This window comes from Malus sylvestris, chromosome 4, assembly GCF_916048215.2.
Source record: "Malus sylvestris chromosome 4, drMalSylv7.2, whole genome shotgun sequence".
Taxonomy (NCBI): domain Eukaryota; kingdom Viridiplantae; phylum Streptophyta; class Magnoliopsida; order Rosales; family Rosaceae; genus Malus; species Malus sylvestris.
Window position 1 is genome coordinate 28,428,966 of NC_062263.1, and position 14,989 is coordinate 28,443,954.

At 37.1% G+C, this 14,989-nt stretch overlaps 2 protein-coding genes and 1 pseudogene across 2 annotated transcripts; 2 read left to right on the top strand and 1 right to left on the bottom strand.

Moving 5' to 3' along the window:
* Positions 1 to 1,183: 1,183 nt before the first annotated feature.
* On the top strand, positions 1,184 to 3,165 carry LOC126619886 (histidine-containing phosphotransfer protein 1-like). Its single transcript, XM_050288305.1, has 6 exons — positions 1,184 to 1,516; positions 1,662 to 1,792; positions 1,935 to 2,003; positions 2,527 to 2,598; positions 2,709 to 2,781; positions 2,878 to 3,165. The coding sequence occupies exons 1-6, from the start codon at positions 1,424 to 1,426 to the stop codon at positions 2,920 to 2,922; spliced, it is 483 nt and encodes a 160-aa protein (XP_050144262.1). The 5' UTR covers positions 1,184 to 1,423; the 3' UTR covers positions 2,923 to 3,165.
* Positions 3,166 to 4,949: 1,784 nt separating this feature from the next.
* LOC126618300 (nucleoside hydrolase 3-like) lies at positions 4,950 to 10,036 on the bottom strand (annotated as a pseudogene).
* Positions 10,037 to 10,460: 424 nt separating this feature from the next.
* On the top strand, positions 10,461 to 13,084 carry LOC126619992 (uncharacterized). The gene has a single exon (XM_050288449.1). It carries the CDS (start codon positions 11,047 to 11,049, stop codon positions 12,892 to 12,894), a length of 1,848 nt encoding a protein of 615 aa, XP_050144406.1. The 5' UTR covers positions 10,461 to 11,046; the 3' UTR covers positions 12,895 to 13,084.
* Positions 13,085 to 14,989: the final 1,905 nt, after the last annotated feature.

The window sequence follows — 14,989 nt, forward strand, 5'->3', positions numbered from 1 at the left end:
TGAAGGAGTAGGGCCAGTTTAAGACTAAAACCAGAGAGAGAGGCCTTTGTGCTGAATGAATTGTCCCTGTTTGTTTCCAGTTACCTGGTATTAACCAATTATCCACACCAACGGCAGCAGCCAATCAAAATGCAACAACTCAAACAACCAACAAAGACAAGACCAACATCCAATTAATTATAAAGAATCTTCAAAAGATTGAGGGATCAACGTGTTTAATATTGTGAAGGGAGGCAAGTGAAAAAGAAAGGTGGAGAGGTTAACTTGAAGTGTGCAGTTTCTTTGAGAATCCAGACAACAAAAGTTCAGTACTTTATCGGAATCCAGGGTCTCCTCTCCTGATCATTTGGCGACTAACGATACATATATAAACACTAAAAATACGTTTATTTGTTGTTCATTTTTCATATCAAATTCAATATATAGTTAGGGATCATACATTTTTTTAATCACCGGATGACCAATAAAGCATTTTCGTAAAATTCAAAGAAGAAAAATTTAATACTTTATTATACCAACTTCTATAAATTATAATCTTGGTGCTTAGAAATGTTAAAATTTTGCTTTTATTGTTAATGTGATGAGCGATGCCCTCTTATTTGACAAATTTTATTATTATTTTTAATTTAGGAATAAGACAAAATCTATCAAAAATAATAAAAATCCAGAAGATATGGATGCAACATTGTCTGAGGTCACTTTCACTTGAAGTTGGCTCAAATGTGGGTAAAGCTCTCTTCAGTTAATAAAGTAGAAGTTGGCTCAAATGTGGGTAAAGCTCTCTTCAGATAATCTCAAATGTTTGCATCATTGCACTAATAAGGTAATAATCAATGTAGAAATAATCTTGCCCCCACATATAAGAGGGTGTGTGAGAAGTAAAAATGAGTGTATAGATAGCACACCTCAGAAAAAATTGTGTATTACACTAAATAATATGACTTCCTGTAGATTTACTTTCTAAATAATATGACTTCCTGTATTTTGGTTTTACTTAACACTCACAACGGTTTATCCAATATTGGAAATGACCTAATTAGGCAGTCATACTTAAATTTTTTACGGGGAGGGAGAGAGGGAAATAATTACTTAAAAGAAAAAGAAGGGGAAGGTGAACGGTACATGGCAGGAGGTTTTGGATCTTGTGGTGCTTTTAAAAAGGGAGAAAAAGGAAAGAGAAAATGAAAATAGGCTGGCAAGTAATCAAGGAAGGAATACTAGAAAAGGTGAGTTCATGTACCACGCATTTATACAATTTAGAGCCCACAAAGGTAGGAATCTTAATTTAGAGCTTCTCTCCTCGCACTCCAAGATAAAAATTAGAGCAACCCCTGCATTGAGTTTTCCTCTATTTAAAGGGGAGGAAAGGGTGCAATGAATTCATAAATCCTCTGAAAAATCAAATAAAAGAAAGAGAAAAAAAATGAATGTTGAAAAGCTTGGGAGTGATGCCATGGATGGCGTTTCTCAGTTGCAGAAGCAGTTGGTTGACTACACAGCTTCACTCTTTGATGAGGTCAGTATACATACATACATATATACATATATACATATGATATATAGATATATAGGTGGATTTTGTGTGTTTGTATTTGCAGATTATTGGGTTGGATTTTCTTTTTCTTTTTTGGTGATAAGTATGTTTCTTCTTTTGTGTGAAGGCATTTCTGGATGAACAGTTCAACCAACTTCAGCAACTGCAAGATGAGAACAACCCAGATTTTGTAGTTGAAGTGGTGTCTCTTTTCTTTCAAGATACTGAGAGGCTTGTTAATGAACTCGCAAAAGCTCTGTAAGAATTCATAAAAACTTTCCCATCATTGATATTCTAAGTTTTTAATCTTTTTTAAAGTAGCTTTCTTTCCTTGGTAGGGTTTCTACAGTCAGGATCTCTTCATTCTGTTTTATTTTATTTTTTTAATTTTTGGGTGCAGAGATCAGCAGTGTGTTGACTATAAGTTTGTGGATAAAAGTGTTCACCAATTGAAGGGTAGCAGCTCCAGGTCTATCCATACATTTATATATGCTGTTTCAATTGAAAATATATTTGAAATATATATAGAATAGGCCAGTAAATTTCCCAACAGTTTTAGTTTTGATGAAATGAAGATTAAAGTAAGACTCAAAAGTTCCAATAATATGAGTGAAATATCTTTTTAATTTGGAGGGTTTGTCAATTATCATAGAGCAGATATGTCATATCAAAAAATAATATTACTTCTAGTTGTGGAAATAATCTCTTTGCAAAATAAAGGTTAAGGCATAGATCACCCCCCTCTCTCCTCTTGACCCTTGCAAAAGTGGGGAACCTTGTTGGCTCTGGGTTGCTCTTTAGTCATCCCAACTTTGTTCCACATGAAGGAATGTACATTGTTAAACATAACATTCCCAAAGTATTTCTGAGCTGAAAGTATAAATTTTTCGAAGAAGAAATTTTATTTTATTTTTTATTAGTTTTGTGTATGCTGTATATATGTTTCTTCTGTTGGTGTTTGATGAAGAAAACTGGTTCTCTTGAATTAACAGCATTGGTGCTCAGAGAGTTCAGAGGGCCTGCATTTCATTCCGGAACTTCTGCGATGAGCAGAACGTCGAATGGTAATCTTTCATGATTGTGCAAATATTCAGATTCTGAACCCTGCTTGAGTAACATTGGGAAAATTTGCATGTATATCTGAAATTTTGAATGAAATATAATATTGGCGTAGGTGCATAAAATGTCTGCAGCAGGTGAAGCATGAGTATTTACTTGTGAAAAATAAACTGGAAAATCTTTTCGAGGTAAGTAGTTGAAATATTTGTTTCATATTAAAACAAGCCTTTTTGCTAGGTCTTAGTATCAAAGCCTTGATCATGTTCTACTTCGTTCACCTGTAGCTGCAGAGACAGGTTGTGGCGGCCGGCGGTTCGCTTCCAAGGTAATGCAAAATGGTGAGAGATCGATCCAGTGACGGGAAGTTTATGATATCGGCAGATTAAATAACTGAGGGAAGCACATTGTGGGGCTGTTGCTGGATATGCATTGAAGCTTTTCTATTTTTACTTTCTTCTTTTTGTTCATCTCCTATTTGGTTGAGCCTCCAAATTGCTTGGGGCTCAAAAGAAGTTGAGCTGAACTGAGTTATATGGCAAAGAATGTGAATTAATGAATCCTTTCTACCTCAATGTTCATCAAATTAAAAGAGGAAATTGGTAACTTCTCTGCCAAAAAATATTGAATCACTCATTATTCTCTAAATTTTCACTCTAGTTTACAACTGATTCCTAAACTAAAATTCATTAATTGAGGTCTACGAATTTAGTAAAACATGCATCATTAGTCACTTGATGTTAACTTTTATAAGAACTAATAATAATATGCTGATATGACACACATATGGGTCCTACTAATTAATATGTATTCAAGGATTAAATTTAAACTAAGGTGAAAATTTAGGAACCAAATCTAAACTAAGGTATATATTTAGGGACCAATTGCGGGTCCTTGCTCATGACATGTAATCAAATTGACAAAAATGTCTAACAAATGGAGAAATTGTGCACGTTTTGTTAAACTCATGGACCTCAAACTAATTTTTAGTTCAAAGATCAAATCTGAACTAGTGTGAAAAAGATCAAGAACCGATTCTAAATTTACTCTAAATTAAAATCCACCAACCATTTTATTGGGTTGTTGGTTAATTACTAATTAGCATGTTTTTTTTTTAATTGTGCTTACATTTAATTAGAAAATTATGAGGGAATATATACCTAGTGGTAAGGACATTATATTATGGTATCAAAAAAGGAGGGCAAATCCAGTTTGTTAGGATGATTAGTTGAATGAGAAGTACTAATTAATTTTTAATTAACTTGTGGGATAATCGACAGGACACTCTGGAAGTCTGGAGGAGGAGGGTAATGCGGAAACAACGGCCATTAATAATATATACATGCATGCTGAAATGCCAAAGTATCTTCTGTGTATGATTTTATTCTTCTTCGTCCAACCGTATCTTATATTTTTGTATTCCTTTTCTTGCCTCACGATTCACTAGACCACACTGCTTATTGAACTAGAGAAATTTCGGTAGCGCTGATTGATTAGGGAAGTTTTCAAATCAGAATGGATCAAAATATAGTTAGGTATGACCAACACAATAGATACATGAAACGTCATACTTTTAAAAGTAGTTTTGATTATCACATTTGTTACATCCATGATACAAATCATGGGTTCGAGTCGTGGAAACAACTTATTTGCAAAGCAAAAGATAAGACTGTGTACAATGGACGTTCTCCCCCCCCCCCCCCTTCCTTATGACCCTTGCAAAGTGAAGAGCCTTGTTGGCTAAAGATCGCCCAAAGATGAACCCACTTTTTTTTTTAATTTAAACATTGAAAAATAGAGTTCTGTTCTAAATATTTTTGGATGAAGTGAGGTGTTGGTATGGCTCTTCCAATTAATAATTGTGATAACCAAATTATTGTGGAAGTAGCAGGATTATTGGAAAGATAATGATCAAAACAAACCATGCTTCTGAAGTAGGGATAGCCACCCTATACGTTGACAAATATGCACCTACATTTGAATGGAAAATAGTAGGAATATATTATGAACTCAACCTAATATTCCACATAATTCCACGATTCACTTGCAATCCTTATTCAAGATTTGGCTGAGTAGGATGATGGAGATATCTTCCAACTAGTGATACTAGGTTTAACCAAGTTGACTAAAATGGTTTGCTTTATTCTCTGCACTGGAGTTCGATTCCTTTTTTAGTAGTTTAAATTAGATTAATTTAAATATCGTTGTAATCAAATAAGGGAAAACAAAGGGGGGAATGAAAATGAGAGTTACAAAGGAGGGTAAATTATTGTAAGCTGGCTTAGAGGATGGACCCCTGTCGAGAATTACTTACATGAAATAGTAAAATCAAGGTTGAAAAAATGGAGAAAGAGTACTTTCAGATTTCTAACTTTCCTTGTAGTTTTTCTTTACTGTCAAACAAAAATGGCTTAGAAAGATCAAGAATGTAACAAAACAAGTAGGAATTATCAAGGAAAAAACCCATTTTCCTTTTTTCCCACATAAAAGTCTGCTGTTGCTCACTAAATATTTTAGCAAATTTTTCATAATTTGCATCTGGATTTACACTGCTCAATATCTTAACCATATTTGTTTGATTATTTTCATCGATAAGCAGCTGCCGGATTTATGACACATCTCCCTCTGCGACCGACGAGACATTTTTTAATATGTCGAAAACATGATTCTATACACTTAAGTGTAACATACAAATGATTGGAAACTTGAAAAATAAATGTCAACCAATTGTATTATGACACTCGGTATACTGCGCCCTATTTCCAGCACACTGAAAAATTTCTCCTTCTCGACCACCTTGAGGGGTTTAAACTCATAGATTTGGTTTAACTGAGATTGCTTGCTGCCCAAGATTACAGCTCCAAGGATTTCCCCCAGAAATGTGTCCTGTGAAATGACAGAATGGAAAGAAAGTGAGTTCTTCGAAGTCATGTAGTGTAGTTGACAAATGTAATGAAACTTCTTATTTGGTGATGTGGGAGCATATATGACCGTTAAATTTGATACATGGATAATCTGCTCTATGGTACATTACGATCGATGTGAACATCCATCATTCGATATAGAATTAATACGTATCTACTCAGTGCGGAACTATAGAAACTTGAATTTAATCAGATGGAAAGATTAACAGAATAAGAAAAAACTGACTTTATGGAACTTTACGATGTGAGGGTATCTATGATGATTCAGTTTCAGTTTTCTTAGCCTCGAAAGTAGACGCTGGGCGAATACAGCTTCAGGAGTCCTATCTGTTAGCTGCAATTTATCAAGCATATCCTGGAAGGAACTGACTTGCTTCTGGGTTCTCAAGGAATCAGTGTTATGTTCAGTTTCGAATCGAAAACTGCCCTTGCAGCCAAAGGGTTAAGAAACATGTTAAATTCTTCGTATTCATTTGAAGGAACAGTGAACAGATTTCCCTTTTCGTTATCATGGCGAATGTGTCCCTCAACGATATATACATCCTACAAGGAGAACAGTGAAAATGGCATCCAACTTAAAATGTCAAATAAAAAATTGAGACTTAAATTTCTCAATCAACAAAAACCAAAGTTCCTTTTGACGAAATAAGCGTATCCAGTTGCATGATCATAGTGACAATAATTACCTAGATCATTAAATCTGCCTTCTCAGAAAGAATGATTTTGGCTAAATTTGTCAAATGTCCATTGTGTGAGAATGTGAGGACCAAAGTCCCATATTAGTGAGGGATCAAATCATGCAAGGGCTTATAAAAGGTTAGGTTATTCTTCATATTGACAAATTGATTTTACGGTGATAAACAGTTAATGATTCGTGGAACAACTTTCGTATACCATCTTTTGTTTGAAGGAATGGTGAACAGATTTCCTTGTTCGTTACCATGGCGTATGTGTCCCCCGACGATATATACATCCTGCAAGGAAATCATAACAATGAAAATGTCAATCCAGTATCAAAGCGTGACATAAAAATTGAGGCTTAATCTTCCATAGCGACAACATTTACTTGGACCACCGAGTCTGCGTTCTCAAAAAGAATGATTTCGGCTAAATTTGTCAAAGGTCCATTGGTCAACAAGGTAATCTTGGATCCTGGATCGAGTGATTTTGCAATGGTCTTCCACACCTCTATTGCAATTGGCTGTCCGAGGGAAGCGAAAGATGAATAATATTGACCAACTGCAAACACATTTCCAAGACCAACCAGAATATCATGACGGCCCATCATATATATGTAGTATGTCATAAACAACATCTATGGTTGCAGCGGTTGCCCAGCCATTAGCACTAACTTGTATTCTGTGGAGACATCATTTTGTATAGTAAGAGCTGCATCTTCAAAGGCATGTATGTTGCCCTACAAAATGTGTAATTGCTAGTATGCCCGTCCTACAAAACTACTCAGTTAAGCTATTCATTTGTATTAGTGCATGTGTAGCACTAGCACCAAACCTCAGAAAGCTTATGAAGGCAGTATCATACCTTTAGGTTGATCCGTTCCACAGGTAATTTTAGAAGAGCTAGAAAGTCTCCAGCACTCATATTATATCAAATACTAGGGATTTACCCAATAATTTCTTTCCAAATCTTGTTTTCAAAGTATGTACACTCTCGTGGAGTGGAAGCTGTGTTATAATATTCGGCCATCCAGTTTCTTAGGTCGATTTATAACCTGCATTTGACTCAATTATTGAAGTTACCATTATCTATCAAGTACAAAAGGAAATAGGTTATCCAAGAAATTTTTGTATGTCTTAATTGAATGGAGAACACTTATTGACCTAAAAATTTGTACATTGTAGTCCAGAACTAGCTTACATCCAAGAAACTGTCGTAAAATCTTTGGCACGAGTACTATTACTGTCATGATCATGCTTAGCTTCTGTTGCAATAAATACGCTAACTGCTTCCGCACCAGTTGACTCCTTCGTGTAGCATTGTCCAAAGTTCAATTAGTTGTTACATCTTAAAAGGCGTAGAATTATCAAGAAATCAGTAAATGTATAACAAAGAAACTGGTGTAGTAACTAGAAAGCATACGTGAAATTTTCCTTTTCCCTCTATGAAGAGGCAAAACGGGTATTCAATTCCCATTACCCCATTCTTCTGTAAACCGAAATTTGGGATCAAACGCCCACCAATGATCAGAGGGTTTGAGCCGTCTGATATTCCATAAGGTTTGTTTGAAGTTATCACTGCGAGGTTCATGTATTCCAATTTGGCAAATTCATTTTCTCTGTGATCTTTCTCTAAACTACGCATTTGAGATATCGCTACACCAACCATAAAAGGATCCCACATGGAAAATTCCTGCGAAATAGTCAATATCTCATGAATATATATCAGAGGTAGACAATCATCTTGATGTTTCAGAATTTTAGCTCATACGAAGAAAAGCCTTATAAAATTCATCATTCCACCATGTATCACGAACCATTTTTGAGGACTGGAAGCTATATTGTGCTTCATATTTCTCCTGTTTCTGTTCAAATGCTTTGAAAGAAGTCTCATATTGAGGAATTGTTCTTGTTGCATCCAGAGGAACGAGCGTGACTGGAACACCACAATGTAATACCTGATTTGTTCATGATCATTACCAATATTGTACGTTAATTAAGCACAGAATGACCATCAAACAACTATATACCATGTTTGCAGCAAAAGGATCTCCAAAGATATTGTACTCTCCATACGGATTGCTGTCTTGTTGAAACAGATTATAATACTAATGTCACCACACAGCACTGAAGTGCCCTTATCTGAGCAGGTTGATATGAAAATATGAATATACCCTTAAATTATGAAGGTTGGTTGTGGGTGGCCAGGGTGGTCAGTGAAGGGTGGGGCTATAATTGTTAATGGTTTTGAGAAATTTGGAAAAATAACGTAAAGTGGATATGAAAATATGAATATACCCTTAAATTATGAGCTCAAAATGAATAGATCAAAAGTTGATATGAATTTGCCACCTATAATTATCATCCACACATCAACTTTTTCATTATAAGAGTCAATTTAAAATTGATGTGTCACCACACATCAACTTTTGTTTGATTCAAAAGTTCAAAATTAAGGTAACTATATCAAAACGCCTCTATTTTTGTTTTAGTGATATGTCAAGAAATCACATTTTTTACTAATATGGTGTACCATTCTTTCTTTTCTTTTTTTTATTCTTATTTTTCTCCATTTGTTTTTAAATTATAGAAAGTTCATATTCTTTTGCATTTTGTTATGAAATATATTTTTTTGGGTAATACGAGCGATACCATACAAGAAAATTTAAAAATAACTCCAAAAATTCAGAATTTGGTTCTTTTATAAATCTAATTTACTTTTTGTATTTTTCTACCATAAACATGAAACCTCCATAATATAAATATAGTGCAAAGGGCTCACTTGCTAAAGTGCAAAACAATCACTGATTGATCATCTTATCAGTTCAAAATGTGACACAGTCCAGAAAACATGAAGACTAAGGCAACTATTGTCTTCTTCTTTTTTATTGCATTTTGTGAGTTTTTCTTCCTATTACGTAATTTCACTTCCTACTTATATATGAAAGTTGTAGTAGTAAGTAAAGCATTTGTAAATTCGGTGGATGAGGGACGTGCGGGGGGTTTCTGGGTGTAGTAGTCCTTTTTCACAAGTGACCATTGCCGAAGAGCTAATATCACATAATTTTTCTCTATTTGAAAAAAAAAATGTATATAAGAAATGATTTTCGCATTATTTTAAATAAAGATTATTTACGGTCTTTTCAATATGATAATACACACACACACACACACACACTAAGGGATGGAGGATTTGTACTAAGCCGCATAACGAGTCATTCATATTAATTTGGTTCGGACTCGTCATAAATGAGAATCGAAACTAAAATCTCTTACTTACAAGCGAAGACGAACCACTAGACAACAGAGATAAGTGACAGACTAATTGCGACAAGATTAGCAGTTTATTTTCATCAGGAATACCCTGTTGTGTTTCTAAGCCATGCAAATGCGTTAATTCAACTAACAGGCACTTCAAGGGACAAAATTAAGTTTAGGCGGGCATAACAAAAGGGAAACAAAAGTGTGAAGAGATCATTTCTCCATAGGTGAGCAGCACTCACTACTCATCAGTCATCACCAAACATATTTCGATCGACACAACAAAATAAATATTTTGTGCTCATTATATTCTCCATGGAAAATAATGACAATTTAATTATTGACATATGGTCCCCCAAGAAAGCACCGTTGTAAGAGGATCCACAATGCCACGTGCAAAATTGAGTAGTGATTGCTCCTCAATTTATACAAATTTTTTCAAGCTGAACAATCCAGTCATTTGGAGCAATAATTTCTCCATAGATGAGCAGTACTCACTATTCATCGATCGCCAATCATCACCAAACACTATTTTCTCCATAGGTGAGCAGCACTTACTACGCATCAGTCATCACCAAACACATTTCGATCGACACAACAAAATAAATATTTTGTGCTCATTCTCCTCTCTATGGAAAATAATGACAATTTAATTATTGATGGTTCCACAAGAAAGCACCGCCATAAGAGGATCCACAACGCCACATGCAGAACTGAGACACGTGACCGCACGACACAGCTCCAAACAACAACAACAAATTCGAGAATAAAATAAAAAATACACCCCACCCAACACTCAGCTACCAAAGTCCTCAATCCCTGGGCCTGAGAGGGCCCAATGGGCCCAAAATTCGAAGAATTTTTTCAGGGGAAACACTCACGCACTGACAGGTGGAGTACCCACCAATAAAAATTTGACTGCTGGATCGTACCTTTTACTTTTTGACAAACGACGTTAGTGGGTTTGAAGATTTTCACGTTTAAACGAAGTATTGAAATGAAAACCGAAAAGTCGGCCGAAACGCCGTCTCGATGTCGTCTCTTACATCCAGAACTGCAACGAGGTTTCGCCGGAATCACAGTGCTTAGGGTGGAGAGAGAGAGAGAGAGAGAGAGAGTGCTGGGAAAAGTGATGGAATTCGAAGGTGAAGAGGAAAGAAGATGGAGTTCGAAAGCAAATTGCTCTGCTCTGGTTTAGTCCAAGAAGCAGAGCATAGCATAGCAAGTGGCGGGAAAACGGTCGTAGTAGTCGAATCAGCCGCAGAACGACGGTGCCGGCGGCGTCTTGGGGGTTTGGAGTACAAACGCCGTTAATTTTTTTGGTTTTGGTTAGACGGTTTAGCACTTCATGTGAATGCTAAAATCTCTCTGTCTCTCTCTCCTCCCTCTTTCTCTCTCCAAATTCAAAACATTTAAACATCTCTCTCTCTCTCTCTCTCCCCCCTCCCTCTTTCTCTCTCCTCTCACAAATCCCTATCCCTTATAAATGTTCCCCCACCCCACAGGCCACATCTGAACCATTGGAACCCTAGAAAAAAACCCTAATCCTCTCAAAACCCCAATCTCACATTTCCCGCCACATCAACCACTAAAAATGGCCAAAAAGAAAGTGACCCATCAACCCATTGACACCAAAGAAGAAACCAACCACACTGCCCACAAAGCCGCCACAATGGACGAGCCCTCCGAGAAGCTCGAGAACCTCAAGGCCCTCAACTCTCTGCTGCTCAAGGAGACCAAGGACCGCCGGCAGCAGGTGGAGGCGCTGGTGCAGGCCAAGGCGGGTTTGGAGTCCCAGCTGAGTCGGTTCCGGGTGGAAAGTGAGTCGCTTGTGAGCGAGTTGAGTGGGAAGAGCGAGGAAAATGTTGGGTTGGAGTTGGAAATGAGTGTTTATGGTGTTTTTGTTCTGGCCCAGTTGGGGCAAATGAGGAGAGAGAAAGCTGAGGTTGAGAAGGCGATGAGTGAGAGAGAGGGTGAGATTGTGGGGCTGAAAAGGGATGTGGAGGAGCTTGCGGGTGGGCTCGAAATCGAGATGGGGAAGCTGAGCAGAGTGTGCCGGGAGAGGGATTGTGTGAAGAGAGATTTTGGTGGGCTGGCCGAGGAGGCGAATGAGTTGAAGTTGAAAGTGGTGGAAATGGAGAAGAAAGAGAGGGTTTTCAGCGAGGAATTTGAGAAGTTGAAAGTGCAATGTAATGGGTTGGTGCAGGAGAAGTTTGGGAAGGAAAGGGAGGTTGAAATTGCAATGAGAGAGAAGGAGTTGGCCGAGATGAAGCATGCTGAGTCGGAGAGAGCGATCGAGGATTTGAAGAGGGAGATTGAGAGGGTTGTGAGAGAAAATAATGAGATTGAGAAGGAAAAGACCGGGCAGGAAGCAAGGATTTTTCGATTGGAGAATGAAGCGGGGCAGTTGAGTAAGATCGAATTGGGTTTGAGGAAGGATAATGAAGCATTGCAGATGAAGGTTTTGGAGTTGGAGAATAGTGTTGAGGAGGCTATGGGTACGGGAGAGGTGTTGCAGAGGGAGATTAAGGTTTTGGGGGAAGAGAAGAGGGAGAAGGAGCAGAGTTTCGAGAAGTTAAATGAAGAAGTAAAATCACAGAAGGAACTTTTGGATATGGTTACTGAGGAATTGAAGAAAAAGGAGGAAAGAATCAAGGAAATCGAGCTAAAGAAGAGTGAGATTGAGGAGGCAAAAGTGAAGCAAGAGAAGGAAATTGCTAAATTGATAAGTCAAGTGGTAAAAGAAAGGGATTTTGTGTGTTCGTTGCAAAATTCATCCGACGAGCAGAAGGACAAGAATGCGTGGTTGGTTTCCGAAGTTAGTCAATATAAAGATGCCCTTGATCGTGTTACGCAGGAGAAGGCAGAGGCTCTGAAGAATTTGGATGGGGAGAAGAAGAAAGTGGAAGACTTAATGCTGACTATTTCGGGGAGGGAGAAGACGATTAAAGAAATCGAGAAAGAGTTGGAGAAACTGAGGAGTGTTAGTGAGAACATTGCCGAGGAAAACAAGGCCATGGAGAGCCGGTTGGAATCATTGGTTAAGGAAAAAAATTTGATGCAGAAGAACCTTGTCGAGGCTCAGAGGAAAATTCGTGATTGGGAGGCTAAATTTGAATCAGAAGGAACCAAGTTGACGCGGGCTTTGACTATGCTGAAGAACACCGCAGCACGCATATCTTCGACATCCGAAGGCAAGGAAGAAGTGGCTACCAGTGATCACAATGTTGGGGAAGAAATTCAGCCATATGTGGCGGAGTTGGATGCCATACAGAATGCTTTCAGAAACAAGGAGAAGATGGTCGGAGACTTGCAGAAACAACTTGAGTCTCTGCAGAAGTCGTCAGAGGCGCAGAAGAAGAAGAGTTTCTGGACTTTGATCTCATCGGCGACAACCCTTATTGCTGCAGCTTCAATTGCATATGTTTCCAAATCACGCTGAGTGGCTCGGTTTGGTAGTCAATTTTGTTCTTGGATCAACCAGCACGGCGATGTCATGTCATGTTTGTCTCTTAACAACTTATAATCTAGATAATAATGTTTTTGTTGCAGAAATCAGTCTCATGGGATACTTTGATATGCTGTCTTTTTTCTGTATGAAGGAATACGAATACCAAATCTTGTTTTCCATATCCGTTTGTGCAATTTCGTTACAACGTTAGCTTCCTTCCTATTGCTGTTCATATGATCTGTGTTATTACATGTAACTGGGAAACATATGCTTGTTAGATCAGTTGCTTCCATACGGATGCTCCTACGCAAGTTTTTCTTGCACCACGAAATCGATGTTGTATGAAAGGAAACTGTCTTTCTTAACTTGCAATCAAGGGGGTTCTCTGTCCTTTTGGCTTGGTACAACTGTGGTATCACCGATATATATACCCACATTATCTCTTGTATATATCATCGTGTGACACACGTTACGTGATGAAAGATATACTAATTCGGATATATAACTGGTTACATGTTAGTGTTTGTTGTGCAATAAGATACTTGCGTCAACATAGCACGAAGGCTCAAGCTAACTGTTCAGTGGTCAACTGTTTTGCGTTGTAGTTGATGGCAAATGGAACTTTGAAAGATCAAGCGTTTCCTAGAATTTCACGTGACGGGAGAGGTAGAGAGTGCGATATCCGCCCGCTAGTAGATTATTTCCAATGAATGGTTAATTTACTATGTTTTTTTTCAGATTATACTCGTCCATTGCTCAATGAATGTATATGAGAAGTCTGCTATATTGGAGAAGTGTGTATTGGTTCCTAAGCCTTTTCCTTACGTGGGCTTTGGGTTCCTATGCCTTTGCCCATAACAAAGCTCCGTTGGATTTTTTGTCTAGTAAGTAACCCAATCAAGTGTTTGCAATTCAGAACTTTTAGTCTTTTCCACTTAAAATTTCATGTGTACTGCAGACACAGTTGGAGAACAAGTTGGCTCAAGCGTCGTGTCTCTCATTCATAACTCAAAAGTTCGAATCTTCATCTATGTTGCTTCGATTAGATTAGGCTAGTTTAGAGTCTTTTAGACTATTGCTTGGAAATTTAAATACCATTTAGTTTCATTATCGACTTTAAGATCGTATAGTTGCGTTATATCATCACAGAATCACATAATATTAACAATCTACTTACTATATGTTCATAAATTAAGATCAACAATGTATAATATTAGTAAATAAGTATGTTGATGACAGTATATAATCCGTCTGTGGCCGTCACACTGAAATTTTCATGTTTTAAAAAACTTCCGTCTTCATCTTTCAATTTTTGTCATTCAACAACTTAGTAAATAAATATGCTGATGACAGTGTATAACCAGTGTGTGGCAGTCACATCGAAATATCTATGTAAAAACAGTTTATTTATCTATCAACTTCTATCATTCAACAACTTAATAGATAAGTATGTTGAAGAGAGTGTATAATCAGTGTGTGGCAATCATAATGGAGAATCTGTATTTTAAAAACACTTTCATCTTCATCTATCAACTTTTATCATTCAACAACTCAATAGATAAGTATGTTAACAGTGCATAATTAATGTGTGACAGTCACATTGAAATATCTATGCGTTTAAACACTTTCATCTTCATCTATCAACCTCTATCATTCAACAACTCAATAGATAAACATACGTTGATGAAAAAGCGATCACGATGCACGAAATGGTCACACCAAAATATGTTTTAAAAACACTTTCATCTTCATTTATCAACTGTTATTGTTCAAATAAGTACGTTGACAACAATGCATAATCAATGCATATCAGTCACAACAAAATATATGTATATTAAAAACACTTGCATCTTCATCTATCAACTTTTATCATTCGATGACTCAATAGATAAGCATATGCTGACGACGAAACGGCCACGGATCGCATCTGGTGATTCAACCAACGAATCATACGTCTCCAAATCCATGAATTCTTCGACATTATTACCAAAATTAAGATTTTGCAAACGTCACTTGATCCGATAACATTGTTGGTTGATATGAAACCTGCATAGTGGCTGACGACTGCACTGTGTGTTAGGCAATC

What these genes read in the sequence shown, in the direction of transcription:
- LOC126619886 (XM_050288305.1), top strand. Translation starts at nt 1,424, where the DNA reads ATGAATGTTGAAAAGCTTGGGAGTGATGCCATGGATGGCGTTTCTCAG. An exon ending in CAGCTTCACTCTTTGATGAG is followed by an intron (nt 1,517 to 1,661) that starts GTCAGTATACAT and finishes TTTTGTGTGAAG; the next exon opens with GCATTTCTGGATGAACAGTT. An exon ending in AATGAACTCGCAAAAGCTCT is followed by an intron (nt 1,793 to 1,934) that starts GTAAGAATTCAT and finishes TTTTGGGTGCAG; the next exon opens with AGATCAGCAGTGTGTTGACT.
- LOC126619992 (XM_050288449.1), top strand. Translation starts at nt 11,047, where the DNA reads ATGGCCAAAAAGAAAGTGACCCATCAACCCATTGACACCAAAGAAGAA.